The sequence below is a fragment of the Juglans microcarpa x Juglans regia genome, chromosome 2S, assembly GCF_004785595.1.
Source record: "Juglans microcarpa x Juglans regia isolate MS1-56 chromosome 2S, Jm3101_v1.0, whole genome shotgun sequence".
Classification (NCBI taxonomy): domain Eukaryota; kingdom Viridiplantae; phylum Streptophyta; class Magnoliopsida; order Fagales; family Juglandaceae; genus Juglans; species Juglans microcarpa x Juglans regia.
In genome coordinates, this window is record NC_054597.1 from 1,910,592 (window position 1) to 1,938,300 (window position 27,709).

The following is a 27,709-nucleotide window of genomic DNA, read 5'->3' on the forward strand; positions in this document are numbered from 1 at the left end:
CAGTTGTCTGATCTCCTGTCCTCACACTTCCATCTTTTGTTGCGGAAGCATCTGTATCTGAGGCTGCCCAAAAAGAAAATTAGAATCTGCATGCCTTAGATGGTATTTGCTCTGCCTTTCCAAAGGATATCGTAAGATGGTGGAAATAGTGTTGGGATTTTGGATGTCTCCATTTCAAATGCATATTGGGCCACTTTGACATCACATCAATGAAATCAAATCTTAAACAGTCCATATATATATATATATATATATGTTAATTGTTAGGATGACATGTTGTGACCGTCGATATTGGGGCTGATGTTGGCTGACAAGGAGACTCAGCACCACTCGGAGTATGTCTGTCACTGTGAGTAACATTGCTGATCTCCTCCACAGTTCTTGCACACAAACAGTAACAGGGAACTATGGAAGAAACCCAACTTCCATACCACCTTTATCAGTGCAAAGCAAAGACCCTCTGACACAGCATAGCCATTTAAAAAAAGGAATTTACGAGTAACCTCCCGTGGTTATTTCTTGATGGTTATATTGTGAGATTGTGAAGCGTTCATACTCGCTGAATTTGCTGTTGTTGGCTTGCTTTTTTTCAAAAAAAAAAAAAAAAAAAAAAATCCTTTTCTTTTTCTAAATGAAAAAATCACAGAAAATGACACACGGGAGAGATCAGCGGGTGGATATAACTATATTAGCATATTCGCACGAGTCTCATCTCTCCTTGGTATCGTGGTCGTGGAGAAAAGTGATGGTGATGACTTGTTCAATAGTCTTAGACAAAAAAAAGGGCGCAAAGAGTGAGCTTTATTAAAGATACCCAACTGAAGAAGTTAAAGAAGGTACCAAGTGCGCATATGTTCTAGAATTCCAACTGGTTTTGTGGAAACTCTTTTGGGAAAATCGATCTATACTATCAAACAGGCCCTGTAGAATAATAGAACCCAAAATGCTGTGCGTGCGAAGTAATTGATTTCAAGGTGTAAAGAAGAAGATTAATTTCATTTCTTTCCTTGAAAGCAATACAATTCAAATGCAGATCCTCAACGCAGTCAGCTACCTTAAACTTTATCACTTGCATTGATGGCAGAAAATATAGACGCCGTTCTTGTATTTTTTTATCACTCCAACATATAATGCATGCATGGAAATGTCTCGAGAAGAAATCAGGTGAGAGAGAGAGTTCAACCAGAATTTTACTCCTTATTGGCATAGAAGTACGTACAGGACGACACTGACTTGATTTATTCATTAACTCAACTCGGGGATCTCAGTTCTAGGATCTTAGCCACTAAACTAAACTTACGTTTTTTTCAACCACAGTAAATAGTTTCCGAGATAGTTTTCCGCTCGAGCAAACTAGTATTGGAATATATGACATGTTAAAAAGCCAGTAAACGACACCCAGCCATTAGCTTTAAGCACATTTTAAGACCACATCCACCAATTCAAAGGCTCTTCCTCCCCATGGTGTTGATCTCGATCATGATCTGGGAAGTAATTACGGCCATCACCACTCTTGTTATCCTCCTGATCTGATTGGACCATATCCACTGTAGCCACACAGTAGGGGTAGTTGTCACTTGGAATGTAAGAATCTCCGCTGTCCATGATCTGTGGACCGTCCTCATCCACCACCGCACTCTCCCCACTCCGAGAACTCAGGCGGTCCTCAGCCTTCACAGTGACTTGGAGGGCCGAAACATGGGCTATATCCCCTGGAAATGGGTCAAACTTTTGAGCTGAAATGGCTGCTCCGACCACGTCTTCTGCTTGAAGTTTTTCAGTTAAGGAAACCACCTACAGTCCAATTTATCATACGTATTAATTACATGACTGAAGTACATGAATAAGTGAGCAGTGAACCTAATGAAGTGACTAAGATACCTTCTTTAACAATTTGTCGGTGTTTTCATTCTGGGATAAATTGATTTGGCCATTCTTTGCACACAGAAAGAGTCTTTAGGCATATCGAGAAAGTTACCAAGGTATATTCCTCCAATGACTTTTAAATTGTCTTTTTACATCAAGGTGGGGTTTAGAACAGATGCTATATTGGAACAGAATAACCATGTTTGTTTATAGGGAAGAATCTCAATGGGTAGGACCCTCTTCGGGCAGAGTCCAATCATCTTCTGGTACAGGTGTCTCAATATCATAAGATGGAGTGTTGATTATTAAGGCACTGAAATTATCTAATAAATACAGTTGTCGCTGTTCTGCTCCCTAGTTTTTCATCAACTAGCAGATCCAAGTACAAAAAAAACTCTCTAGATGGTTATAAGAAAGATATCAAAATGAATAATAGAGAAGTCCAAGTAAAATAATCAATTATCATCACCAAATCAAACGTGATTTTTCAGAGGATGTTACAGTTCTTCTGGTATACACACAAGAATGACAGAGAAAATAAAGCTCGAAAGCGTTAACTTTAAGGCAAACATACCTCAGATTTCAGCTTCAAATTCTCTTTGACAAGAGAGTCATAATTAGAGAGGAGTGAGTCATAGGAGGATTTGAGGAAATCATAGTCCCTCTCCAGCTGCTTTGTCTTCCACCGAGCCCGGCGGTTCTGGAACCACACAGCCACCTGTCTTGGCTGCAGCCCCAGCTTTTTGGCCAGCTGGGTTTTTCGATCAGGCTCCAGTTTGTTCTCTGCCTCAAAGCTCTTCTCCAGCAGATGCACCTTAAAAGATTAATTACCCTCATAAAGTTCAAAACGAACACTCTAGAAATCACTCAGACGAAAGAATTGTCACACTTTCTTATTGAATTGCTACAAAACGTAGGGAAAACAGAGCCAAACAATCAGAATCTTACGTTTCATTCTCTTCTCCACCAAGATGAATAGTTTTATTATTCACAGCAACTCGTAGGATTCCTATTAATTACGTTCTTTGTCCCTAAAGAAAATTCTAAAGTCTCAAAATCTTAATTATCTTCATTTTCCAACCTCCTTGCCAGGAGATTATGATGGGGCATCAATTCCAAAGCGATGGTTCTTAAATTCACGTAGCTTCTACCACTAATCTTTACTAGAATATTTTCTACTCTGAGGTATTGGTTTACTACTTCACCGACAGACAGAATAATATACAAGCCCCCAAATATATGTTCAAAAGTGGTCAATTCGGATCTGACAATGGAAGCAGAGAAAAAAAAAATATTCCAACTGATCACCCCAATGGAGTTTGATGCCGATAAGATTTAAAAATAAAAGAATGAACTTGGGAATATGACATGCTGATCACAAAGAAATACAAAGGTGCATGAAAAAGAAGAAAAAAAAAAAAAGCAGATACGTATAAGATCAGTGAGCATATTGTTGTTTGTAACTGGTGGGTGGGTTGAGCATTTCACAAACCTGTTCAGGAGTGAGGCGGCGCTTCTTCTCCGGCAACTGCTCGTCGTAATAATCCTCGTCGAGGAGTTCGTCCGGCGAGCTGAAAAATGGTCGCCTCTTAGAGGTTTCCTCCATGCCCATCATCGTTGTTCCTCCTAATTCAACACCACCCAATAAAGAAACGTGCCCATACACACATTAGTACACCAAAAAGTTGATTCTTTGGATTCTGCTTCATTCATAAAACATGAGAAACATGAACAGAAATTAATCTCATGAATTTTGCTGAAAATTTCCGTTTCACGGAGACCGGGAATATGAAAATTAATGACAACATAAAACGTAGTTATTCAATTAAAGGCTCGGAATTCATTTTTTTTTTAACTCCCCTCGACGTTTCTCAGTAATCAAACGGAGGTACAAGAAATGAAGAAGACATCACGTGTGGAAGCGATATACAACAAAAAATTAGGGGGTAATATTGGAAAAAAAATATAGCAAAAGAAAATACCTCGGAAAATGTTATCACAATTCCCGAGGAACAACATGTTGCCGCGATGGCAAGCCGAAGAGTCGAAGAAAAGGTGGCCAGACTCCATGATCCAACCCTTCGTCGACACGTTTGGTCTTCCCCGGCGAGAGGAGACGAAAGAAAAGCTATCGTATGGCGCGGTGCCGGTGGTGGTAGCCGGTGCTTTTCTAGTACTAACTGTACTATACGTAGAATTGTGGTGGTTGGTAGTATATAGGCCGGGTGGATTAGAAAATCATAAGCTTGTGGCGGAAGAAGCTTGTGGTCCAGAGCAACCTCGCGGGCGTCTGTAACGGCATATACAAAATCCCATCATGCCAAGCCCTCCGCTCTGTCCCAGCTCAGCCTGACTTTCCCGGCCACTTGTGTTTCACTTCGAGCTCGGAAGAAAAAAGATGGAATTACTACGGAACAAAACAGAGACAAAAAAACAGAAGATATGGCCCAGAAATCAATAGCTTTATAAAACTGAGAGAGAGAGAGAGAGAGTGAGAGATGGGAAAGTGGAAACGACGGTCGCCGGAGACTGAAATCGCGGTGAGAAATGGTTTCTGTCGCACTCCAAAAGTGGGTTCTAAGCTATTTTTGCAGCTAAAAGTGAGAGAAGTGAGTTTAGTGCGTTTTATAGAGATCTGCCGATAGTGCGATCACGAAACTACCCTCGTGATTTAAATCTTTTTCCCCATTCTATTAACGTGACACTTTTATGCAAATAATAAAAATATACATAAAATATTATAGTTTTTTGTGTGCGAGGGTGGGCCTAGATGAATGGATCTGGGACGTAGGATTATTATTATTTTTTATTTTTTATTTTTTTAATCATACCTTAAAAAAATGGTTGGTGTCTTGTAGTGCCAGATCATCAGGTTTAACTAGGTCCCATGCTTTGTGGTCGGGGAATATGTCGGAACCATGTAATATTTATACAAAAATAATATCATTTTATAAAAATACTATCATCTTATGATATTATTGTGAAATATATTATAAAAATATATTATATATATATCATAAATTATATATAATTAAGAAAATTATTAAACAATGATTAATAAAAAAATAAAATAAAAAGAAAGTCAAATCGTCCACTCCTGCACAGCTTTCACAACCTCTCTCACATGATTCTCACCATCCTTATGCTCACTTAATATATATTTATATATATATATATATATATATATATATATGAGTGTGGCTAATATGCTGTCTCATTTTCACCACTGGACATATCGTCTAATATAATTTTTTTTAACATATTTAAATATATTTAAAAAATAAAAAAACACTAATATATTTAAAATCACTTCCTTAATTATTAAGTAAAAAAATAAATAAATAAAAAATAAAATTTTAACCAGCGATCAAATAGAGATGTCAACTTAGGGCGACAAAATAGACTTTCTCATATATATATATATATACATACTATATATATAAAAGTGCGAATAAGCATGCAGCTATTGTCAAACATTTTTTTCCGATTTTGCCCTCCATTATCTATTCATTTTCTCGTTCTGTCCTTGACTTCTCCTACGTTTTGATTTATTTTTTTCATCACCGCCTGCACCGAGTGGTTTTAAGTATAAAATCAAGTCTTTTGCCGCTTCGTATGGCAGCTGTTGTCTAACATTTTGCTTTTCAATTTTGCCCTCCATTTTTTTCGCTCTGTCCTAAACTTCTTACGTTCTGGTTTCCAGTTCTGCTAATTTGTTTTCTAGTATTTATCTTTTTTTATCACCGCTTGCACCGAGTGGTTTTAAGTATAAAATCAAGTCTTTTTTGCCACTTCGTATAAAAGCCTTGATCTTATCAGATTCTGATTTCTTTTTGTTTTCCACTGCTTTCGCGTAGCTCTTATCAGATTCTAGTTTTAATTTTTTTTCACCGCTCAACGCTTGCAGCTTAGTATAAAAGTGATTGTCATCTTTTTTATTTTCTATTGTTGCTATTTGATAAAATTTGGTGCTCTCGTTGTTCTAACTTTTCCAAATCTATCTTTTCGCTTCTGAGTTTTAAATTGTTTGTGAAATCTACTTCTGTTTGCTTTTGTACTCGATTAAATATGAAATTTTTTATTCTTTCAGGAAATAGTACATACACATATATGTTAAAAAGATTTAAATTACAAACTAAAAAGAAAATTGTACGTGAACAGAATTGTCAAAAAGTTTTAGATTGAATAATTTCAGCCCAATACTTACAAATCTAAAAATTATAATGTAAATTCATAACATAATAGACATATACGTGAGAAAGAAAATAGAAATTACATTTAAAAAGAAATTAAAACTACAAATAATAACGTAAAAACTAGAAATTACAGTTACAAAAAAAATGCATCTAAACAGAGTTTCCAAATATTTTGCACTTCGACTTATTAATATCTTAGATAATAACATATCAGATTTCAGATAATAACAAAAAAATAGAAATAAATCTGCACATTTGACAAACAAATAATATTAACATCTTAGACAATAAAGTCCCAGATTTGAGATAATAACAAATGTAATAAATAAATAACAGATCTAGAGATCTACAAAACAAAAAAAACAAAAAGGTCAAAACTTTTACAAACGGGTAAGTTCTGCAAAGTTTCAGATCACAGCCAAACAAAAATGATACAAGAAAATAATGAAATTGATATATGCATACTATCTCTTCAAATACGTAAAGATGTGTTGAGATCTATAGGAAAAAAAAGCAACAGAAACAAATAACATCTATTCACTTATCTACAGATTCACAATAAAAGAAAAAATTAAGAAAACTAAGGTCAAAGGGAAACAAAAAATAAAGATCAATTGAGAGGCAAAGAAAATAACAGTGAAATATGAACATGATATCTTCAAACATATGAAGATCTGTTGAGATTTATAGGGAAAAAAATTACAACAGAAAAATAAACAGCAAACAAAAGAAAGAAAAAACAGAGAAGATCAGAGTGAAAGGTAACAAAAAAATTAGGCATAATCAGAAAAAAAAAAATTCCACTTCTTTATTTATTTACCTACAGACAGACGATGGAGGAAAAAAAAAGAGCGAAAGAATAGAGAAAACGAGTGTGAACAAAATTTACAGATCAACGAAAAGGTAAAAAAAATAAAATAACACCACTTAGAACAATCTCTTCAAATATATGAAGATCTATTTAGATCTATAAAGAAAAAAAAAATCTAGAATAAACTGACTTCAAAAAAGACTAATATCAACTCAGATCTGTAGGAAAAAAAAATTTAAGCACATACATAAAAATATTTCAGTTCTTTGCTCTATACACAAGAACCATACTATTTTCCTAAATTTTTATATCAACTCAAATTTGTAGGAAATGAACAATGTCTGTTCATTTCCCTATAGATGCACGATGGAAAAAAAAAACAACAAAAAAAAGAGTGAAAGAATAGAGAAAACGAAAGCAAAAAAAAAAAAAAAAATAGAGATCAAAGAAAAAGTAAAAAGAAATGACACCACTTTGATCTGAACACAATATCTTCAAATATATGAAGATCTGTTCAAATCTATAGAGAAAAAAACATAGAAATAAATCTACTTCAAAAAAAAAAAAATATCGACTCAGATCTATATGAAGAAAAAAATTAAGAGAAAAAAAATATATGAGAAAAAAGTGAACATAGACTCTGATCTGTAGATCTGTAGGGAATTAAAAAAAATGACACCACTCAGATTTGAACACGATCTCTTCAAATAGATGAAGTTCTGTTTAGATCTATAGAGAAAATAAATTCATAGATAGACCAACTTCAAAAAAAATTTACATCAACTCCAATCTGTATGTAGAAAACACAAACAAAACAGAAAAACCATAGAAATAAAACCACTTTAAAAAAAAAAAAAACCTATAGACCAACGAAAAAGTAAGAAAAAAATGGAGACAAAAGAAAGAACTTCTGTCATAGAGAGAGAGAGAGAGAGAGAGAGAGAGAGAGGAAAAAGATGAAGAAGTGAGGAGAGGCAAAATGGTGAGGTCTTCTTGGTGTTGATCTGGCTGAGAGATGGACCAAGTAGTTGTCTGTAGTGTAATGGTGAGGCTACGACATAGTGGAGAGAAAACGAAAAAGAGAGAGGACGGGGATGAAGACTCTCGAAGATAGATGTTAGGAGAGAGAGAGTTTTGAGAGAAGAATGGGGGCGTCAACGTAAACAAGGAAATAAATAGAGGGGAAATGAATGCATGGATGTGAACTTGACATGAAAACTTTGAGATGTATGCGACTGACTTTTATAATTGTCGAGCATCCCAACTTGGGTATCAAAGTAGTCGAATGGGTTTTGCTCCTGGTCTTCGTCATCCCTATTCACACCATAGTTTAGCAAGTTGGCTTAATGAATAGCTATGTAACCACATACATTTTTGGCCAAAATTAGAACTTACTAAATGTGAATGCTAACAAATAATAATCTCTTTGTTAATTTTAGATGTCGAGTGTATTTTGAGGTGTATGATGTGGCTACATAGCTATTCATTCAGCCAACCTACTGAACTCTAGTGTGAATAGGAAAGGGGAAGACCAGGAGCAAAACTCATCCAGCTGCTTTGATACCCAAGTTGGGATGCTCGACAATTATAAAAGTTAGTCGTATACATCTCAAAGTTTTCTCGTCAAGTTTACATCCATGCATTCATTTATCTATAGATTGCTATTATTTGTGGTTTACTTGTATATGCCTGTGATAATCTACTATATGTTGTTTGTTTACTTACTGAAATTTCTTAAAATCTTACTGTAGTAATTTCCATTATCATTCCCCATTCGGAATCGTAAAAGTTGTTACATGCTTAGACGATGACCCTAATGACCAAAAAGAAGAGGACAACACCTCCTCCGGAGAGAATCGTATCTAAGATAGTTATGAGCTCACCTGAGCTCTTCATCGTAGAGCACCTTGAAACTATTGATCAAGTGATCATCGAGATACTCCAGGTTATTGAGGAATTCAAATGGCTCAACAATCGAGATAAGGATCAAACCTTAGAAAAGCAAGTGAAGCCCGAGCCCTTTTGATGGACCAAAAAAAAAAAAGAAGGAGAAAATGAGAAGAGAGGAAAAAAGGGAGCATGGGAATAGGAGTAAAAGAAAACATAATGAATTATGATTTTTGTGAAACAATATTTTTATGGTTCATGTGTTTTGAGAAATGGTTTTTGTGCAACAGTAAGTTGAATGTTTCAAATATTTCGTTTGAAACTTATCGCTCTTGTAATATATACTTTAAAAATATTTGTACATAGTTGTGAATTGGTTCTTGTAAGTCGTTGTATTATAGTTATAAATATTATGTAGATCGTGTGTATAATATGTGTTATAAACAAGAAAAAAATTCTAAAAATATAGATAGAATTATGTCCGTTTATAGTTAAAAATTTGAAATATAACAAAATTGGTCAACACGTGTATATATATATATATATATGGTGATCATTTTCAAAATTTTCATTGTTTTTATCCGTTTTTATTGTTTTTTTTTCCCTCATTTTAATTTAAGAAGGTAGAACAAACAAGACCATGTATGCAAAACCCATGCATGCACCCACAACCATGTCATCATGTGAACGCGTCACGCTGAAGAATTCCTGATCATGTTCATGATCACCTGATCTATTCATGCATGTCTCTATCGATCGGTGGTCTTATAAATTAATACGATCGAGGACATTCATATAATTTGGAGATCATGAAGGAAAGAATATATATTAAGAAAATATGCTCCATCTTCTTAATTAATTCCCTTCAAAAGTCATTAATAATATTAAACCACAAAAATATAACATGAGTAGTAGTACAAGTACTAGACATTAATCTAGCAAGCTAGCCTACGTACGTACGTACTCGTATAATTAGATCAAAGTTTATTAGCATAGATGACACCATATATAGGATCACAAGTGCAGGATAGTACTGTATTAGAGCAACTGTAGGGAATGTTTCTGTTATTCCCTCCAATTCATGTAACTATTTTGATTCTCTTTTTATTTCATATTCCTCTGTAAAGCAGTGTATAAATACACTTGAATTCATAATGAAATGTAAGGAAGGATTTCAGTAAATGATCAGCAACTGATCCGTTATGGTATAAGAGACCGACGACCACTAGTACTCCTGATCCATGGCCCTCTCCTCTCGGCCTTCAGTCCTTCCCTCACCCAACGCTTCCATTGCTAGCTTCTTCATTCTCCCATACTGTCACTACCAAACTAACCACAGAAAACTATCCATTATGGAAAGTCCAAATTAGTGCATACCTGCGTGGGCAAGAGTACCTCTATCAATATGTTGATGGGTCTCTGCCATGTCCATCCGAATTTCTTCCTGACCAAACATCAATCAACCCATTAAAGTTAATTATACATAATATTGATCATGACCTTAATTAATGTTTTAACATTAGTTGATTGGCAAAAGGGAAAAGATAATCCTGACATATATATGGCCTTGTTCACTGAGTACGCATCATGCTCATGATCAATCGTTTAATTTACGTACGTATACCAGAGTGGGTACATACGCATACGTACATGTACGTACGCATATATATGTACATGTCTTTAATTATAAACTAAGAATAGAGCCCGTATATCGATCGATTAACTAATTGCACCGTCTTTTGAAAAGGAACTACTAGTACTTTTAAAGCTAGCTTGCTATCTAGCTAGTAGCTAGTATATATGAAGCACTAAAAGAAAAAGCAGCTTTTGCTGCCAAAAACTGAAGGGGCGAGAAATTCATCATAAAACATACTTTTTGTGACGACATGATATATTTTGCGGTGACTTTGTCTCTTCACAAATAATAATATCGTGTAAGATGAAAAATAGCAAGTTATTTCTTAATGTGGCGACATGTTTATCACCACATTAAGTTAGAAACGTGCAAAATATTTCTCCCTGTAAAATTACAGAAACCCATGTTCGCCGATACTGATCTATCTTCCACCTAATTTTGCTGCAGCCATTGCAAGCCTCCACCACCAAGCATGAACCACTCGTGCCTAGCCACCCTGCTTTCACCATTGAAACAGAGCAAAACCCCCTCCATTAGTCCATCCCAGTCTTCACGTTGAACAAGATCTGAGAAAACAACGTCGTGTGTCGCGCTGATCTCCACCTTAGTCGATTCTTCTCTGTGATAGATCGACTTCCATGCTGCACGGCATTACCTCCTCGCCTAGCCGGTAAGTCTCATCCTTCTCTCTCACAATCAATTTGCCGTCCCTCTCTCTCTCTCTCTCTAAGTTTCACTCAGTCCCTTTCTCTCTATAAGCTAGCCAATCATGTCCCACTGTCGCGCACGACTTCTCCACTCGGTCCCTATTTCAGCAAGCTATCTCCTCTCCTTTCAATCTATGAGGTATTTCTCTCCTTCATTCCATGTCTGTCTCTCTCTATTTTGGGTATATGCATTTAGCTATTTTTTTTTTTGGGTTCATTTGCAAGTGAAAGGTAAAGTCATTGGAGGCTTAAATATTCAGATACTAGTTTAAATTGATTGTGAATCTGTTACAAATTGCAGTGCTTTATCTACATTAGGAACTTTTTGATGCTGGAGGATGGGTTTTGATCAGTTTTTAGATGCTGATTTATAATTAATTTGGAGTTTTGGGAGGTTTGGCGAATGTTGTTTTGGGTGACCAAGCAATAGTTAATTTAGTCAATGCTCTCTTCCGTATTTCCTAGATGGTTCTCACAACTTGGAAGTGGTTGCTATGTTTTGACCGCAACCCCAAACAATGACATATGTATAGATATACTAACATGTGAAATCAGCAACTTTAAGTACTGATTGGAGAGCATGAAAACCATAATCTAGATCCCAAATGAATATGTACCCTCTTCTCCACACGTTTCATGGTCATACAGGAGACAAATAAATAATTAGCTCATCACAAACGGTCCAAGTGGATGAATTTACATTGACCAAAAGTACTAGGAACCTAGCTGGTATGTTGTAAAAATATCCATGTGTGTTGCATCCTACCTTTCAAACATCACATGGATTTATTTATTTTTTTAATTATCGCCTAACAAGTATTTAACATTTTCCACTCAAAATTACTAAAATTCACATATTGCCTGCTTTACCAACTTATATTTTAGTCCAAGGTTTATTTTGAATAATAAATGAAAATAGGTAATGTAGCACAATTTTAACAATTGAATCTTTACATGTGGTCTGAGTTTTAATTTTTATTAGCGTAATATGCCGATGTTGATAATTTGGTGTGCAAACTGATATGTTTTGAAGCTTTAGTAAAAAGAATTATGGCTCTCCAATTAGTAGTGGATGAATGGTTGATTAACATGATGTTATTAACTTCATGATTCATACCACTTGAAGCTTTCATTAAATATTTCCACCAGATGGAAAACATTGGCTGTATAGAGGGTTCTGAGAAATGACTTTATTAATTCATTATATGATCGTAGTGCATGTATTGCCGGCATGCCCCAAATGGCCGAATTTCCCTGGATACAACCCACAATATCGCCGTAAATGAGGGAAATTTGTGACGATGTCACAACCGTAATTGCCTAAAGAAACCAAATTGGGGATCGTCTTTTGCTGCGTTGTTGTCGGCAGGAAAAGATGGAGCAATTGCGGTCGCCATGATTTCTCACCAAAATATCTCTGACCAGACGTTTTACTTTCGGTTGATTAGCGATGAAGCCAAATCGCAGCATTCACTAGTTTGCTGCGAGAAAAGAGGGGAGTTGCGGGGATCTTGCTCCACGTGAAAAGGCAAATATCTTGTAGTGAAGGTTACATAAGTAGTACTCGGAGATAAATTTAGGTTTCTTTTATTTTTACAACTCATCTCATGATCTAATCATTATAATTTTCTCAAATTCTCGCACAAAATAAAATAAACAATTCAACTTTTTCAAATTCTAAAACAAAAATAATGTTAAAAAATATATTCTAACAATATTTTATTCAACTTTTAACTTTAATTTCAACTCATCTCATTTCATCTGTAAAAACAAACGAGGCTTAATTATAGCTGAGGGGCACGCTAGCTGCACGCACCGATCGATCATGCATGTTTTTATTTATTTATTTATCTTTTTTACTTGTAATTTAAATTTATATTCCGAAAATTATAACCATATATAGCCGACAAAATAATGTATGCATGGGCACATGAATAAAATTTATTACATATACTGCACCTAGTGGAAGTTTTATACAGATATATAATAAACCTACTATTGGAACTACATATATATGATCATATGCATTGTATTTGATGATCAATTAATGGATGCCAGGAAATTCCCAGCTTTAAATGCCAATTCTTTATCTAGTACTACTGAGTACCATTGCTAAACCACTTTGGCTTGGAGGATATGAAGATATATATATATATATATATATATATATATATATATATATATATGTACTCTGGAAAAAAAAAATTAAGGGAATTCATGTCGCATGCATCTGTTAGCCAACATCTTTGTGGTATATATGAGGCTTGCACATGTTTAGATCCTAGTGGGAATTAAAGATTTAGTACCCATATTTCAGGGTAAACTGATCTAAATCTTTGGTTAATTTGAAGAAAAATGAAATTAATATATATTATATACAAGTTCCATGTGCATAGATGTTGGCCCAGTTGTCCACCAGTGACCTAGAATATCGAACATGGCAGTACTATGATTATCAATCTATTCATAATCCAACCACTAAGAATAACGTGGGAAAGGAACAGAAATAAAATTAAACAAAATAGGGACTTTCCCATCCTAAACAAGGAAAATGGGTTTCACTTGATCTCCCCGAAACTTTTAGAAGTCTAAGAATCTTGGCAAGACAATATATATAATAGCAGCTTTATCGATCATTATCTAATTTTTAATAGCTCTATCGATCAGTCTTTTATTCTCATATAAAAAGCTGCATTATCATGATCTCCAACTCAAATTAATGGAAACAAGCTGCTAGGAAACAACCCTTGCATTACGTACTCTTTTCCCTTCTACACATTTAGCTCACTACCAATTAGCAATATTCTAGAGATATTATATGAGAATATACGGCTTTTTATGAGTGTACATCGTGTCAGATAATTAAGGATTTAATTGAAGATTATATATATATATATATGTATATACATATATATGCAGATTCTCCACCTCACAGAACTTTCTTTTATGTGATATTAATGCATGGGAGGGATGGACGTTTAAGCAAACGAATTTATATTAAATTTCTCCGAGTAATTAATGCTTAATGTTGTACAAAGCACACAACACTAACGATGACAAATTAAAATAAAAGCAAGCACGATCAAGTGCACGACACAATATACGTAGTTTGACAAATTGCCTATGTCCATAAAGCTGCATAAATCTTATTAACTAAAAAAATTATAATTACTTAATTAATCTTAACTCACACTCTCTAAAATTTTTTTACTCTCTCACACAATATGTACTCATTTGACCATTGTTCTCTCTAAAAACTATACTGAAAGTCGTACAAAATAAGTTAAATATAACATGTTTATAGCAAATGGCGTTGGAAAATATCCTAATATGGCAAAAATTACGTTATTCGCTCAAGGGGCATGTCAAGCGCATCTCGAACTAACAACTAATGAACATTGGCTCGATCGAAGTGTCGAGCATAGTTCGAGCGAATACTAAAATTTATGTCTTGTTCGAACTTACTATCGTGCGAGATTTGAGTGAACTTATAGATTGAGTTTTACTCGAACCCATTATTAAATACACCTAGAGCAACAATCAAATGCCATGTCGAGTGAAATCGAACAAACTCTTTATTTCTCAATTTTTTACTCACAAACCAACCTTCACGTGCAACCCAACACTTAATACATGTTTAAATATTGGAGGTCAAACGTACGTCGTCCAGGGCATAGGTGTGTACAGCATCATAAAGTACAATTATTGTATCATTTAGAAAATTAAGAGCCACTAAAACAAGCATTTTCTGACAACACATTAGACCGGCAGAATATTATTGAATCATGATCACGACTATTTTTGGATTAATGCGCGTATGGAAATAATATTCATGTCATAATTATGTTGCTGGGTTTATTTTCTTTCTTTCAACTCTGATACTGGCCATTCTCTTCCAGTACTGTACAAGTGCATGGTGACAACACCAATCCGGATGGCTGATTTGTCATATCTACAATATATATATATATATATATATATATATATATATATATATATATATAGCCATAATTATATTCAAAAGAATATCCACTTTTTCTGAGCATAAATTAAGAATATTATTTGAACTGATCATCAATAATGAAAAATGCTAGTTTGTCACTTTAATTCGACCTCTCATTTTGATGGTTTATATATTTAAATTTTTAAAAATATTTTTTATTTAATAATTAAAAAAGTAATTTTTAGTGTATTGGTGTATTTTTTTTATTTTTTAAAAATATTTAAATGTATTAAAAAATAAAAAAAAATAAGAAAAAAATAAAAACACATTTGGCCTAACGGTCAAATTGAGCAGGCTACTACTCTAGGCGGTAGAGTAGCCCGAATCATAACAAATTTAGTCATATTATTATAAATTAATGCAAGATGATATTCATCATGAGGATATATATATAGCTAGGGATCAATATGCAGAACTTAAAAGACGTTGCTTTTTAAGAAAAATCATGTATAGAATGACCTTTTAAGTTAGTATAGAGTAAAAAGGTTTTAACATCAACGTACTTACTTAAATAGTGCTCAAGAACAACATAAAATTTTCATATATAGATGTAGGTCACGTAGTACGTACTGGCCGGGAAATTTGCATGCAAAAGGAAGTTTTTAAGCTGATCACCATTGTGCTGTGCGTGCACGCATTAAATTCTCCCTCTCGATGTCTCGCTTTTGTTGTTTAAATTGATCTATCTTCGCAACTAAAGGAGGCAATTAATAGACTAGTAATTAATGGGCAGTCTTTTAAATTCCGAAGATTTTTACGACGTTTCTTTTGTCTGCATTAATTATTAGGGTTAGCTTTAGGAAAAGGTGGGGGATGAGAAGGCCGAGTACTGGTGAACTACTACGTACGTACAAGTAATGGGTAGGAATTAGGAGATCAGGGATCGATCGAGAAATGAAAAGACGGCCATCACTGGAAAGGTAAGAGGCATCATGATTCATGACCTGATCAAGAAGGCTCAAATAATAATGCTGCTTTTGAGACCGATATGTTTGTGTGAGCGTGTATTTTGTACGTCATCATATGTGTATTGCGCGCTGATATATAAAGTCTATATATAATCATATAAAGTACTGGCCGGGATCGATTTACCATATAATATAATATTAATTAAGGTACTTACTACTTACGCATGCATGACATGATGCTTTCTTTCTTTCATATTAATGCTTCTTTTTAACAGATGTGACGATCGATCGAATAACTAGCCCAGCCAGGTAGTCATGAATATTGCTTTACATGATGTTTCATGATAACATTTAATTAGCTATATACCATTAAGGTGCATGCAGCATGACAATCATCTTTTTTGCATATCCACTTTATCATTCAAGCAAAATTTTTACATTAACTTATGCATATTTGACACAAAATAATAAAAAAATCAATTTTGCTAAAATCAATTTTTTTTATATATATTTTGCACTTAGTATCCACTACATACATTTGACATTAATAATACAAATGCAATAATAAAAAATATAATTTTTTTATATTATATTAAAAATATAATAAAATGAAAAAAAATATATAATATATTATAATAATAAAATGAATGTGCAAGTGAAAGTTTATTGTATTGTTGAAGGAGGGAGAAAAGGAAGGGATTGTGAGAGAGAGAGAGTGGGAGGAGAGAGAAATAATGATTAAAATATAATTTGTATGGTGAATAGTGGTTATCTAAATTTGGATAAGTACTATTTAATAGGTAGCTAAATATTTAGATATGTATTAGTCAATGTGGAGGATTTTAAGGTCATATTATGCAAATATGACTTTGCATATGCATATACATAGACCAATGCTAATGCTCTAAGTAGTTCCGCCCCTGCTAGGGTTGATTAAAATGCATGCATGGCACCCACTAACCTATAGTACTGCATGATATAGTATATATTTTGGGCAAGCTAGGTGGAGTACTACTTAGTAGACCACTAATATTCTTATAAATTGCCACATGATTGAGTACACATCTTATATATAAGAGTAATGTTATATACAGTCGTCCATTGCACAAGTATCGTGTAGTCGTTTTGAAAAAGAGTGGAGTTCACTATTAAAAAATTATTATTTTTTCATGTAGGTTTTCATATTTATTAAATTTTTACAAAGTGTGCGCACTCACAACTGCAATTATTATTTTCCTATATATAATGCATTAGAATAAATCATTGATTTGGATGCAACACAAAAGAAGTCAGTTGTTAATTAAGGTATTGGAACCAAATCATTAACTCACAAAAGTAAAATTGTGATCTGCTTTACTCAGGAAAAAAAAAGAAAAAAGAAAAAAAAAGTGATTGAACAAACAATACTTAGTGGAGGAGACCAAATTATATTAAGCCTAACAAGAAAAGGAAAAGTTTTTCAGCCTATATATTTAAATTCATTCAAAAATCAAAATAGAGAATACATAGACAGGTTCAAAAAGAACCCAATTTATATAAAGAAATAATATTTATATCGAGAAAAATGATTATTTAATCTTAAATTTACGTGAAAAAAAGAATGTGTCTCAGATTTAATTAATCACTAAAATACAAGGACCTTGAATATTTTAAAACTACATATAACATTACTTTTTTATATTATATAATATATATGCCCACGAGTTTAATATATTATAAAGTAAAGGGCACATTGGTCAGTTTGTAGGATCTGGGTCCCAGAATATGGATTTGAGAACTTTTGGGCTCGTTTTTTTTTTTTTGAACATGGGCTCGTTGTTTACATAGAAGATATATATTTTTATTTATAAGCCATCATTTATTAAAAAAAGAAAAAAACGTGACTTAAAAAAGAGGGGTATATTTCGTGATTAAATGGAAATGCAAGACCAAAATGATCAGAATCTTTCACGTATGACGTAACTACCCCAACCCAAACGGTCCAGGACGCACGGTTCTCTTCTCTCTCTCCGTGCAATCTCTCCCATTCATTCATTCATTCCCATGCACGCTGTTTTGACACAGAGACGTGCGAGCACTACTACCGGATATGGCCGCCGCCTATCTCACATACTCGATTCCGTTATAACTCTCCCAAGGGCTATATAAATTTGTGTGAATAGTTAATTAATTAATTATATTATATATATATATAATTGCGTTAGAAAATCGGAAACCAAATTAATTAATTAACAAAAATATAAAAATATATAAAGAAAGTTGGTTAATTGATTAGAGATCGAGATCTATCGTTTAAAAATTCAAATAATCTAAAATTAATGTTAATTAATGAAATAATTATATATCTGATTTTGATCAAATCCGCTCCAAACTACTGGATCCTACTCCTACTCAAACACTGAGCTCTTATATATTTGCCCCGCTTTCTCCTGATCTCTATCCAAAACCCCTCTATCTCTGAATTCAACTCAAGACTCTGAGGAGTACGCTTCGAAGATGGTGAGCGCTAAATTCGCTAGAAACGTCGTCGGGATCGTCGGTGACTACTGCTCCATCACCCTTCTTCTATATACTTTTTTCGAGCCCTAGCTACCTATATGCAGATGATCTCTGATTTTTTTTTTCTAATTCATCTATAGTTTTTCGTTTTTTCTTTTTTTAATTTGGTTTCGAATGAAAAAGGTAGTCCATTATAATATTGTGACCTTGTGTTAACCTTTTTATAAAGAGCGCAAAACAATGTGTTTAATTTGATTTTGATCTTCGTTTTCTCAGTGCAGTCGCTGTCTTTGTGTGTTTGTGTATGTGTGTTTCCTGTTATTTCCTAATTTATTGCGAAATTTACGCACAAATTTCCTGGATTTCTCATGTATGTAAGTAAGATTGTTACAGTATTAATTTCAGAGTTTTGATCGAGTTGCAATGCTTTGGTTCATAGATACATCGATTTATTATTAAGAGAGTTTTGTGTAATTGTGTGCTGATTATTTCGGTGTCATTGATACTATTAATTACCTCGGCGCGCGCAGGGAATGTGATCTCCTTCGGGCTCTTCCTCTCGCCTGTGTAAGTACCTCTGATCTTTTTGATGATCCTCTGCTTTATGTATGCATGCAATTATATATGGATGCATATAGCTTTGTATAAAGCTTAGTCTTGATCAGTTGTTGATCATTAGTTCCATTTCCGGATGATTAATTTCTATTTATTGCTAAAATCTCTTCAAAGTCACACTCTTGTAATTCATGCATTAAACGTCCGGAAATTTTGTGTCAGGCCTACATTTTACAGAATCATTACGAAAAAGGCAGTGGAGGAGTTCTCGCCGGTTCCCTATATCTCAACAGTACTGAACTGCATGTTCTGGATCTTCTATGGCATGCCATTTGTTCACCCTGACAGCCTTCTGGTTGTGACAATCAATAGCGTTGGATTAGCGTTGGAGCTCATCTATTTAGCGATATTCTATGCCTATGCGGCGGAACAGAAGAATGGACGGGTTCGTACCCTTATCGAATTAATGCTTGCTTGAATTTCTAATATTGCCCACAATATTGATCAATTAGACCTAGTGATCCTTTGGCTGACTAACATTCTGATCACCTACTTTATCATATAAATTAATTAGAGGGTTCCAGTACATCAGAAATAGGCTATTTAACCTTTTAAACATATGCCTGATTGCTTATTTTAATCAAAATTTGTCGTTATTAAAGAATATACTAGAGGGACTTCAATTTGGAAGTGCATCATGTGTACTCATTTAAAACTGATTCAAAGGAAGAAATTAAGAAGTTGTTGTGATTGTGTTTTTGCTGATATTGTCGTTTCTATTTACAGAAAAAGGTACTGATAGGGCTTGCCGGTGAAGTTGTTTTCGTGGTCCTCATTGTTCTTATTACTATGCTGGCATTACACACTCACAAGAACAGATCCATGATAGTGGGCATCATCTGTGATATCTTCAACATTATGATGTACGTTTCTCCGCTTACAGTCATGGTATGTCTGATGATCTCTTTCTCTCATGAATCCCATGCAGTAATTCCATTAAAATGATTGTTTTCATTCATCCCAGGCCAGATCTTTGATTTTATTATGCATTTGGGGATCTTTGATATATCTTTCGCCCCTTTTAATCTTAATTAACAGAAACAAGTCATCACAACCAAGAGTGTGAAATACATGCCATTTTCTCTCTCATTGGCCAACTTCCTTAACGGTTGCGTCTGGACAGCTTATGCCCTCATCAAGTTTGATATCTACATCCTGGTAACTAATTCAACTTTCACTACATATATGACCTTTTATAGCTAGGGTTAGAATTTTGGGAATGAAAATTGAACGCCTTTCAGGATGTTTGAGGTACGTAATTATATTGTTTATTTCTTTTTTATTTACCCTCCCCAAAATTTTAAAAAAATATATATATATTTACAAGCATATGCTTATAAACATCTGCAATTAATACTAATATTGTTCTTGTTTGTACATCCATGGAGTTTAACTTATGATCATATTATACCTTCTATATATATTAATCTTACAGGTCAGCAATGGTATTGGCGCAGTCTCTGGTGCCGCTCAACTCATACTATATGCAGTTTATTACAGGACAACTCCAAAAGACGACGACGACGATGTGCCTCAGAAGCCATCCAACGTCCAGCTTTCAAACGCATGATCGATTCAGCTAGTTCTGATGGGGCTGCGCGAGATCAGTACTTCTGATCTTAGTTATTTGTAACCCCTCGTAGGTTTCGGTTGAAGCATGCATTTCTATTTTTGGCTAGCTGTGGAGATTTAATCAGTTTGTCTTTTATTTTTTATGCCAAGTTTCTAGGCTTTCAAGTACTTTGATTCTAGATAGCTAGATCGATATCTTGTAAATAGATCAATATAATTGGTCCCTACAACTTGGGTTATGATTGGCCATTATCAATTTTAAAGAGCCGTGCAATTACTTCAGCTGTTAATCTTTGAGCCACTAGTCTGGAAACTCTATTTAGGTTTTTTTTTTTTTTTTTAAATAACACTCAAATAGTTTTCAACTTTTTTATATAATCATTATCTATTAATTACAATTTTTTCAAACTTCCAAACATAACTCAATAAATAATTTAACTTTTTCAGACTTCAAAACAAAAATAATATTAAAAATTTAAGAAATGCTACAAAGAAGCCTTACACTATACACATCCAACTAACCAACATGTGATTTATCATTTTTGCATTTCTATAATAGCACACATCTTTAAGCTTTGAATAATAGAAAAAATGACAAATCACATGTAGATTAGGTGGAAGTACTGTGTGGTGTAAGGCTTTCATGGAGACTTTATATTTTAATAATATTTTAAATTTATGATATTTTTATTCAATTTTTGTCTTTAATTTTCTAAAACCAAATAAAACATCTTAACTCAAATCATTTCACTAATGTTTACAAACTATTTCATTATTATTCACAGATTCTCATTCCCCAAATGAGACCTACTCTCTTTCATGTCCATGTTTTACTCATAGTTAAAAGGTTGCTCACGCCTTTAGTCACCACCACAAAAATGTTGTTTTGGAGGGGATTCAGACGATGGATTTTAAGCCCAAAATGACCATCTTGGCATAGTTAGTGAGTAAGACAACTTAAAGTTATGGGTGTAATCGGTCCAGTTCGATTTGATTTTATACCTTTTTAGAACCAAAATAATATGCACTGATTTTGAAAATTTAAGAACCAATACTGAACCAATTCATTACTAACACCGAAAATTCAAGTTTTTTCGATTTCGGTCCAATTTTTTCAGTTTTACAGATTATCTATTAGTAATAATATGATGTTTATATATACTAAACTATAAGTCTATTTATATTATAGTATAAGTACATTATTTTATAATAATTAATGCATACTAGTATAATATTGAATTTAACTATAGTCTATATAAATTCTAGACTTTTTATATGAATATATATGATCAAATATGTAAAAGTGTATTTACAAAAAGAATATATATTATAATTTATTATGCCAAAAATGTATTTATCCTTGATATTAGGGCTGTACATAAACCGACAGGACATAATGTCGCCGATGCGGACCAGCTGCCGGAGTCTAGAACCGACCGGCCGGCGGTATAAAAATAAGGAAACTAACACCGACCAGTTCAGTTTCGGTTTGAACCAAATCGAAACCGTTGAACCGGTTGATTATATATATATATATTTATATTATACGTATAAAATGATGCCATTTCAAAGTAAGTGAAACTAAAACAGCGTCATTTTAGATGAAACGACGCTGTTTGTTTCATCCTGGGATTAATAACCCTTCTTCATTCTTATTTCCTCTAGTTTCTCCTCTGCAGGTTCATTCTAACTGTTGAAAAATAATGGATGAGAAATAACAAAAAATGAATATTTAAAAATATTATTATTGGAAGGAAAACAGAACAAGAAAAGAGTGAGAAATAATGTTTACAGAAATAGAATAAAATAGAATTATAGAAGCGAGTATTAAAAAAAAATTAAGTAGCTAAAATAAACTTGGTGGAGATGTTGGTAGCGAGTTGAGGAAGAACGATTCCATTTTGAGTTGTAAATAACAAAAAAGGTGACGGGCCCATTTCTTTAGTTTGGGCCTTTGGCAAGGAAAAGCCCACCCTGTCTTAGACTGGCAACATTTGAGTCCTCTCCTATCCTTTGCTTCAAGCCCCATGGGCCATGACACAGGTTCACCTTTTCAAAGGAGCAATAAATATAATTCCACAATCTTCTCTTCTTGGTTTTAAGGAAAATGAAACTATTTGTAGGCGAAATGAAACGACGTACCTCTCCTGTCAAACAATCAAAACCATCAATTTTCACACTTCAAGACTCTCACTTTCGTTATCATTTGCACATTCCATATAGATCTAGCCGTTATTTCGGCAAAAATAGTGTTTGATGGTCTCAGACCAAGGAGATGTCCTATACTGTTTCCTTGACAATATAGGAAATGGGAAACAAATATAATAAACTATAACAGCTCCTCCACATTGAGCAAATCCACCATAAATTCTCATCATACCTACTTCTAATAACAGATCACTCCCATCATCATATCATTTGATATCAAATAACAGGGATTTTTACCAAAGAACAGCTTTACAAAGTCTACAGTCCAATTAAGTAACACATATTGGAAAGCCACTCTCAACCTATAGCCTCCATAGTTTCGTTTTCCTTTTGCATTAATCTTTAAAATCGAATAAGATACAAATTGAATTTCCAGAACGTGTGGCATATCACCACAATCACTTTGGTTGGAGTAGTTTTGAGTTTTTCAAGGCCCTCGGTACCTGCGGAAACAGAAACAACCCTGAGGGTGATCAAGAGGGATCATACCTCCACCCTTTGATGTGTCAATGGCCTCCAACATGGCCACTACCTCATCCATCTCTGGCCGCCTGTCAGGATTCGCATCCCAGCATCGCTTCATTACATTTGCAAGAGAACTTGGGCAGCAGCGGGGTATCTCTGGCCTCAGATTCTGCAGTTTCATATAGAAGCATAGAGGAGTTTAATTTCCTTTTCATATTACAACTGATGATTCTGTTGTTTCATGTGCATATTTATGAATAGACATACGTGTACACACATACATACATGCATCTGTCAGTGTCAGTTCCAAGCAAGCGGAAACATCTAACATATTTTATCTACCTGGCGAACAACTGCAGAAGTTACTTCTGAGAAGCTGAGGTCGGGGTATGGCATGTCGCAGCAGTATATCTCCCACAAGCAGATACCAAAACTGTACACATCACATTTCCTATTATATGGGTTGCCATTGAGAACCTGCCCCATCCAAAGTCATTGGTGATAAGTTAGATGCTTACTTGTTAAACATCTGGAAGTATCTGAAACATTCCTAAAGTAAAGCGCAACTAAGCACTAAAAAGGGAAACATCAACCTAAGCCAAACCTAACCATCATTTCTAGACCAACCCAAACATTCAAGCAGAAGCAGAAGCCATTCGTCTTTTGTTCCCTTCAGATACAGTAAAGAATGCCAAGATTCACAAAACTACGGTCAACTATGAGAAGCGAAGAATTTCATAGCTGGCAACTTCTGAATATTAGAATCAAGGGCATGCCGGTGATAGAAACCTAGTAAGGTAAGCAGCATGTAAATCCATTTAGGGCTCAACTAACAGGACCTTAAGCTTCAAGGATGCCACAACAATGAGTTAGCATAGCAAGCATGTATACGATACATATACATATACATATATATATATATATATATAGAGAGAGAGAGAGAGAGAGAGAGAGAGAGAGAGAGAGATTTGGTTTGCCAGAGTTCAATTTAATAGAAATCAAGTTATACCTCTGGTGCCATGTAACCAAGGGTTCCAGTCTCGCCAGTCATGTCATTAGGATTTGAAGCCTCAATTCGAGCAACTCCAAAGTCAGCTATTTTCAAGGTACGCGTCTTATCCAGAAGCATATTCTCCGTCTTAACATCTCTGTGGACAATCTTCTGTGAATGAAGATAGCACAACCTATAACAAATGGTTGAGAATAATGAACCTGGTATTAGAGATTTTGATATGTAATGAAGGAAATTTATACTTGAAATGCAAAACCTTTAAAAACATTTAACAGATTTTAAGAATGAAGCAAAATTAAGATGGGTATGGAGTTTGACCCTCTTGCAAGATCCAGTGCAAGTTGGACGACTACTTTAAAGGCTAGCTTCCTTCTCCGGTTCTTTATGAGATATGACTTTAGTGCACCCCCAGGACAATATTCCACAACAACACAACAAACATTATTCGGCATGCCAATGTGGCCATTATCTGTTTGTATGTGTAGTTCCGATGCACATACTGTTGCCCCTAAAAACTGCAAAAGGAGATTAGGAATTTGTATAAATCAGTAAAGAAAATATTCACATAAATGTCTAAACCCATTTAACAAGGAATTAGGCAGATGGGGAAAAAGGCAAAAAAAAAAAAAATCCCCCCATTTTATTTGCTCTTTTTTAAAAAAAACAGAAAAAAAAAAAAAAAAAAAAAAAAAAAAAAGAGCAACAACCCTCTATTTTAACACCAAGACAGGATGAACTCTTTGTAACTTTGAAGCACTGGTGTACCTTATAAGTCTCTAGAGGAATAGCTCAATCAAGATTATAACAATGGGACCACTTTCAGGACACAAAAGCCCAACTGCAACGCCTGGGTTATTGCCCAGTGTTCTCTCCTAGTGTCCCTGTGCCAACCTCAGCCATGCATGCAGACACTCGCATAAAATAAATAACCAAATCTCCATTCTACAAGTTTGATTTAATTAAAAGAAAAAAGACTAACTTATTTCAATTGCAACAAACCGAGATTAAAGATCTCATGAATCCTCTCAGAGTAAGATAGTCCTAGGTTCAGGCAAGGTCCATTTTCTAGAACTTCATTTGAGTGGTCCATTTTAAGAAATATTACCTTTGTTACATTAGGATGGTCAAGCTTGTGCCAAACAGCAACCTCTTGCGTAAAAGCCGCTCTCAGAGACGCTAATTCAGCCTCTGACCTGTGGCCCTCCTCCCCCCAATCAAGCAGTTTGACTGCAAATGATGAAATGAATGATTTACTTTGAATTTGACTCACAATATAGTGAGTGTCAGAAGAACTCTTAATTTTATACCTTTTTTGTTATAGGAACTCTTAATTTTATACCTAAAACAACATCAAACATAAATAAATATAGTACGTTTTATCAAACCTTATGTGATGATGATGATGAAAAAATAGTGTGTAACATATCTAAAATTAGTTATGGCGCCTAAAAGTAAAGATTGGAGGTTCTGATCTGTCCAGAAACCCAAATGTGAGTTGTAAAGACGAGCAACCCATTGGGCAGCATCGCATCTTTGCAGTAAACACGAGTCACCTTAATCTAGGTGATTACTTTTAATTCCCAGCTCTTTACCTCCACAAAGGTTTTGAAATGATAGCGGATCAGTAATAACTTAGAACATATGGAAGTTATATTTTTTATTAAAAAAGAGAAAAAAAAGAAAAAAGAAAAAAAGAACTTTGAATTTAATGCACCTAACTGCCAACTTAACTCAGCCCCGTGAATCACGGATTTTCCAAGTATGGATCCTCACAAATCACTCATGATTATCAAGTTTAAAAGAAAAGAGAAACACATATAGTCATTTACCGAAAGAACCACGAGTCCATCCCTCAGTTCATTGCTGGGAAAACTCAGGGATATGAAAGAAACGCCATCTTATTTCCATGCGGCTTGCTTTACAGAACGAAGTCACTTTAACTAAACATCACGGTACCTGAATTTGGCTCAATTAAGAGAAAATTGTTGTTTCCTGAGGCCCAAAATGTGATTTTAATACAATTTCCTGCTTTTTTCTCATAAATAAAGCAACAATGGAGACTAAAAAACGTTATAACTGAAATTGAGGAACTTGCAACGGCAAATCCAGCGGATTCCCTCCCATCTAAGCCCGATAAGGGTCTAACTTCAAACTAAAACCCCACAAGCTAACAGACAGCCTCAGCCACTTTCAAATTAAAAGGAAAAACGACTTCCCTAATGACCAACAAAAACATTTTAAGCTGTTCTTTGGTTATTCCTTGTAGAAGGACCTATACAATATATAAGAACTGAATCATGCGATATCCTCTAAATTTCAAAAAGCAAGACAAGTAGTTTCGAGAAGCTAATTAAACGGCGGGTTCGAAAGCACTGCAAAAACCAAGCCGTTCAGTCAGAAAGGCCCAAAATCGTATTCTCTGGTACTATAACTAGTGCAAATCGGCATCAAATTTGGCCACACACAGAAAGCTTATAAATGGTGTGCCACAAAAACAACCAAATAGTACATATATTTATGCCTCAAATGTATGAAATGAACCCGTATTCTCAAGAAAGAAAAAGACTTGATAAATGGGTTATTTTTTTTACATATGGGGATTTCCCGCACAAGACAAAAAAAAAAAAAAAAATCGAAACTTTCAGACTAGAAATGGAAAATTTTCTAATACCTGCAACGTCTTGGCCGTCGTAAAAAAAAAAAAAAATCGAAACTTTCAGACTAGAAATGGAAAATTTTCTAATACCTGCAACGTCTTGGCCGTCGTAAGTGCCACGATGAACGGTGCCGAAAGTTCCACGAGCTATGACACTCTTGATAATAAGCTTCGAAGGGTCAATCTCCCACTCTTGCCTGGTAGACCTTGCTTCTTGTTCTTCCTCTTTCTTCTTGTTCTTCTCCATGGTCCATGCCCTGCTCAGATGCCTCTGAAGCTGCTCATCCAAGCTCTTCAGATCTATCTGATCCGCCCTAACATACCCACCACCACTTTCACTCTTCTCTTTCATCTCTTTCTCTAATGCAACTCTACCGGTTGTGTCGAACCGTTGAAGGCACAGACTAACGTGCTCTGATTGATGGTCCCTCTCTGCGTATGTTTTTTCACAACTTCTGCTGCCGCTGCTTCTTGTGGTGCTGACTGCTGGGGATTAGTATGATGTCTGTCTATAAGTAGTAGTAGTGTCAGTGAGAGAGTTACTATGGCCTCTCTCTCCCCCCTCTCTCTCTCTCTCTCTCTCTCTCCTCCCCCCATCATGCATGTGGGCACATGGATTTTGCCTGAACACGACGTGTGTTTCTAATCCACACCCTTTCTCTGCCTGT

The 27,709-nt window shown here is 34.7% G+C and overlaps 3 protein-coding genes across 4 annotated transcripts; 1 reads left to right on the plus strand and 2 right to left on the minus strand.

Moving 5' to 3' along the window:
- Positions 1-1,177: 1,177 nt before the first annotated feature.
- On the minus strand, positions 1,178-4,466 carry LOC121252733 (homeobox-leucine zipper protein HAT5-like). The gene is made up of 4 exons (XM_041152511.1): positions 3,849-4,466; positions 3,359-3,492; positions 2,441-2,680; positions 1,178-1,794 (listed from the first exon to the last, which is right to left on the minus strand). The coding sequence occupies exons 1-4, from the start codon at positions 3,934-3,936 to the stop codon at positions 1,423-1,425; spliced, it is 834 nt and encodes a 277-aa protein (XP_041008445.1). The 5' UTR covers positions 3,937-4,466; the 3' UTR covers positions 1,178-1,422.
- Positions 4,467-18,382: 13,916 nt separating this feature from the next.
- Positions 18,383-20,988, plus strand: LOC121252734 (bidirectional sugar transporter SWEET4). The gene is made up of 6 exons (XM_041152513.1): positions 18,383-18,553; positions 19,044-19,080; positions 19,291-19,513; positions 19,855-20,016; positions 20,167-20,286; positions 20,564-20,988. The coding sequence occupies exons 1-6, from the start codon at positions 18,511-18,513 to the stop codon at positions 20,696-20,698; spliced, it is 720 nt and encodes a 239-aa protein (XP_041008447.1). The 5' UTR covers positions 18,383-18,510; the 3' UTR covers positions 20,699-20,988.
- A 2,129-nt stretch (positions 20,989-23,117) lies between these two features.
- Positions 23,118-27,631, minus strand: LOC121252735 (serine/threonine-protein kinase STY13-like). Of its 2 annotated transcripts, none has more exons than XM_041152514.1 (6): positions 27,132-27,617; positions 25,491-25,612; positions 24,704-24,900; positions 24,383-24,557; positions 23,716-23,850; positions 23,118-23,542 (listed from the first exon to the last, which is right to left on the minus strand). In XM_041152514.1, the coding sequence occupies exons 1-6, from the start codon at positions 27,391-27,393 to the stop codon at positions 23,336-23,338; spliced, it is 1,098 nt and encodes a 365-aa protein (XP_041008448.1). In that variant the 5' UTR covers positions 27,394-27,617; the 3' UTR covers positions 23,118-23,335. The 2 variants fall into 2 exon arrangements, 1 of the variants encoding a protein (XP_041008448.1); XR_005938270.1 differs by having other exon boundaries at positions 23,372-23,542; positions 23,641-23,850; positions 27,132-27,631.
- Between the last annotated feature and the right edge of the window lie 78 nt (positions 27,632-27,709).

What these genes read in the sequence shown, in the direction of transcription:
- LOC121252733 (XM_041152511.1), bottom strand. Translation starts at nt 3,936, where the DNA reads ATGGAGTCTGGCCACCTTTTCTTCGACTCTTCGGCTTGCCATCGCGGC. An exon ending in TTGTGATAACATTTTCCGAG is followed by an intron (nt 3,493 to 3,848) that starts GTATTTTCTTTT and finishes GTGTTGAATTAG; the next exon opens with GAGGAACAACGATGATGGGC. An exon ending in ATTTGAAGCTGAAATCTGAG is followed by an intron (nt 1,795 to 2,440) that starts GTATGTTTGCCT and finishes ATTGGACTGTAG; the next exon opens with GTGGTTTCCTTAACTGAAAA.
- LOC121252734 (XM_041152513.1), top strand. Translation starts at nt 18,511, where the DNA reads ATGGTGAGCGCTAAATTCGCTAGAAACGTCGTCGGGATCGTCG. An exon ending in GGGCTCTTCCTCTCGCCTGT is followed by an intron (nt 19,081 to 19,290) that starts GTAAGTACCTCT and finishes ATTTTGTGTCAG; the next exon opens with GCCTACATTTTACAGAATCA. An exon ending in AGTTTGATATCTACATCCTG is followed by an intron (nt 20,287 to 20,563) that starts GTAACTAATTCA and finishes TTAATCTTACAG; the next exon opens with GTCAGCAATGGTATTGGCGC.
- LOC121252735 (XM_041152514.1), bottom strand. Translation starts at nt 27,393, where the DNA reads ATGAAAGAGAAGAGTGAAAGTGGTGGTGGGTATGTTAGGGCGGATCAG. An exon ending in ACCATCCTAATGTAACAAAG is followed by an intron (nt 24,901 to 25,490) that starts GTAATATTTCTT and finishes CTCCTTTTGCAG; the next exon opens with TTTTTAGGGGCAACAGTATG. An exon ending in CTTCTGCAGTTGTTCGCCAG is followed by an intron (nt 23,543 to 23,715) that starts GTAGATAAAATA and finishes ATGAAACTGCAG; the next exon opens with AATCTGAGGCCAGAGATACC.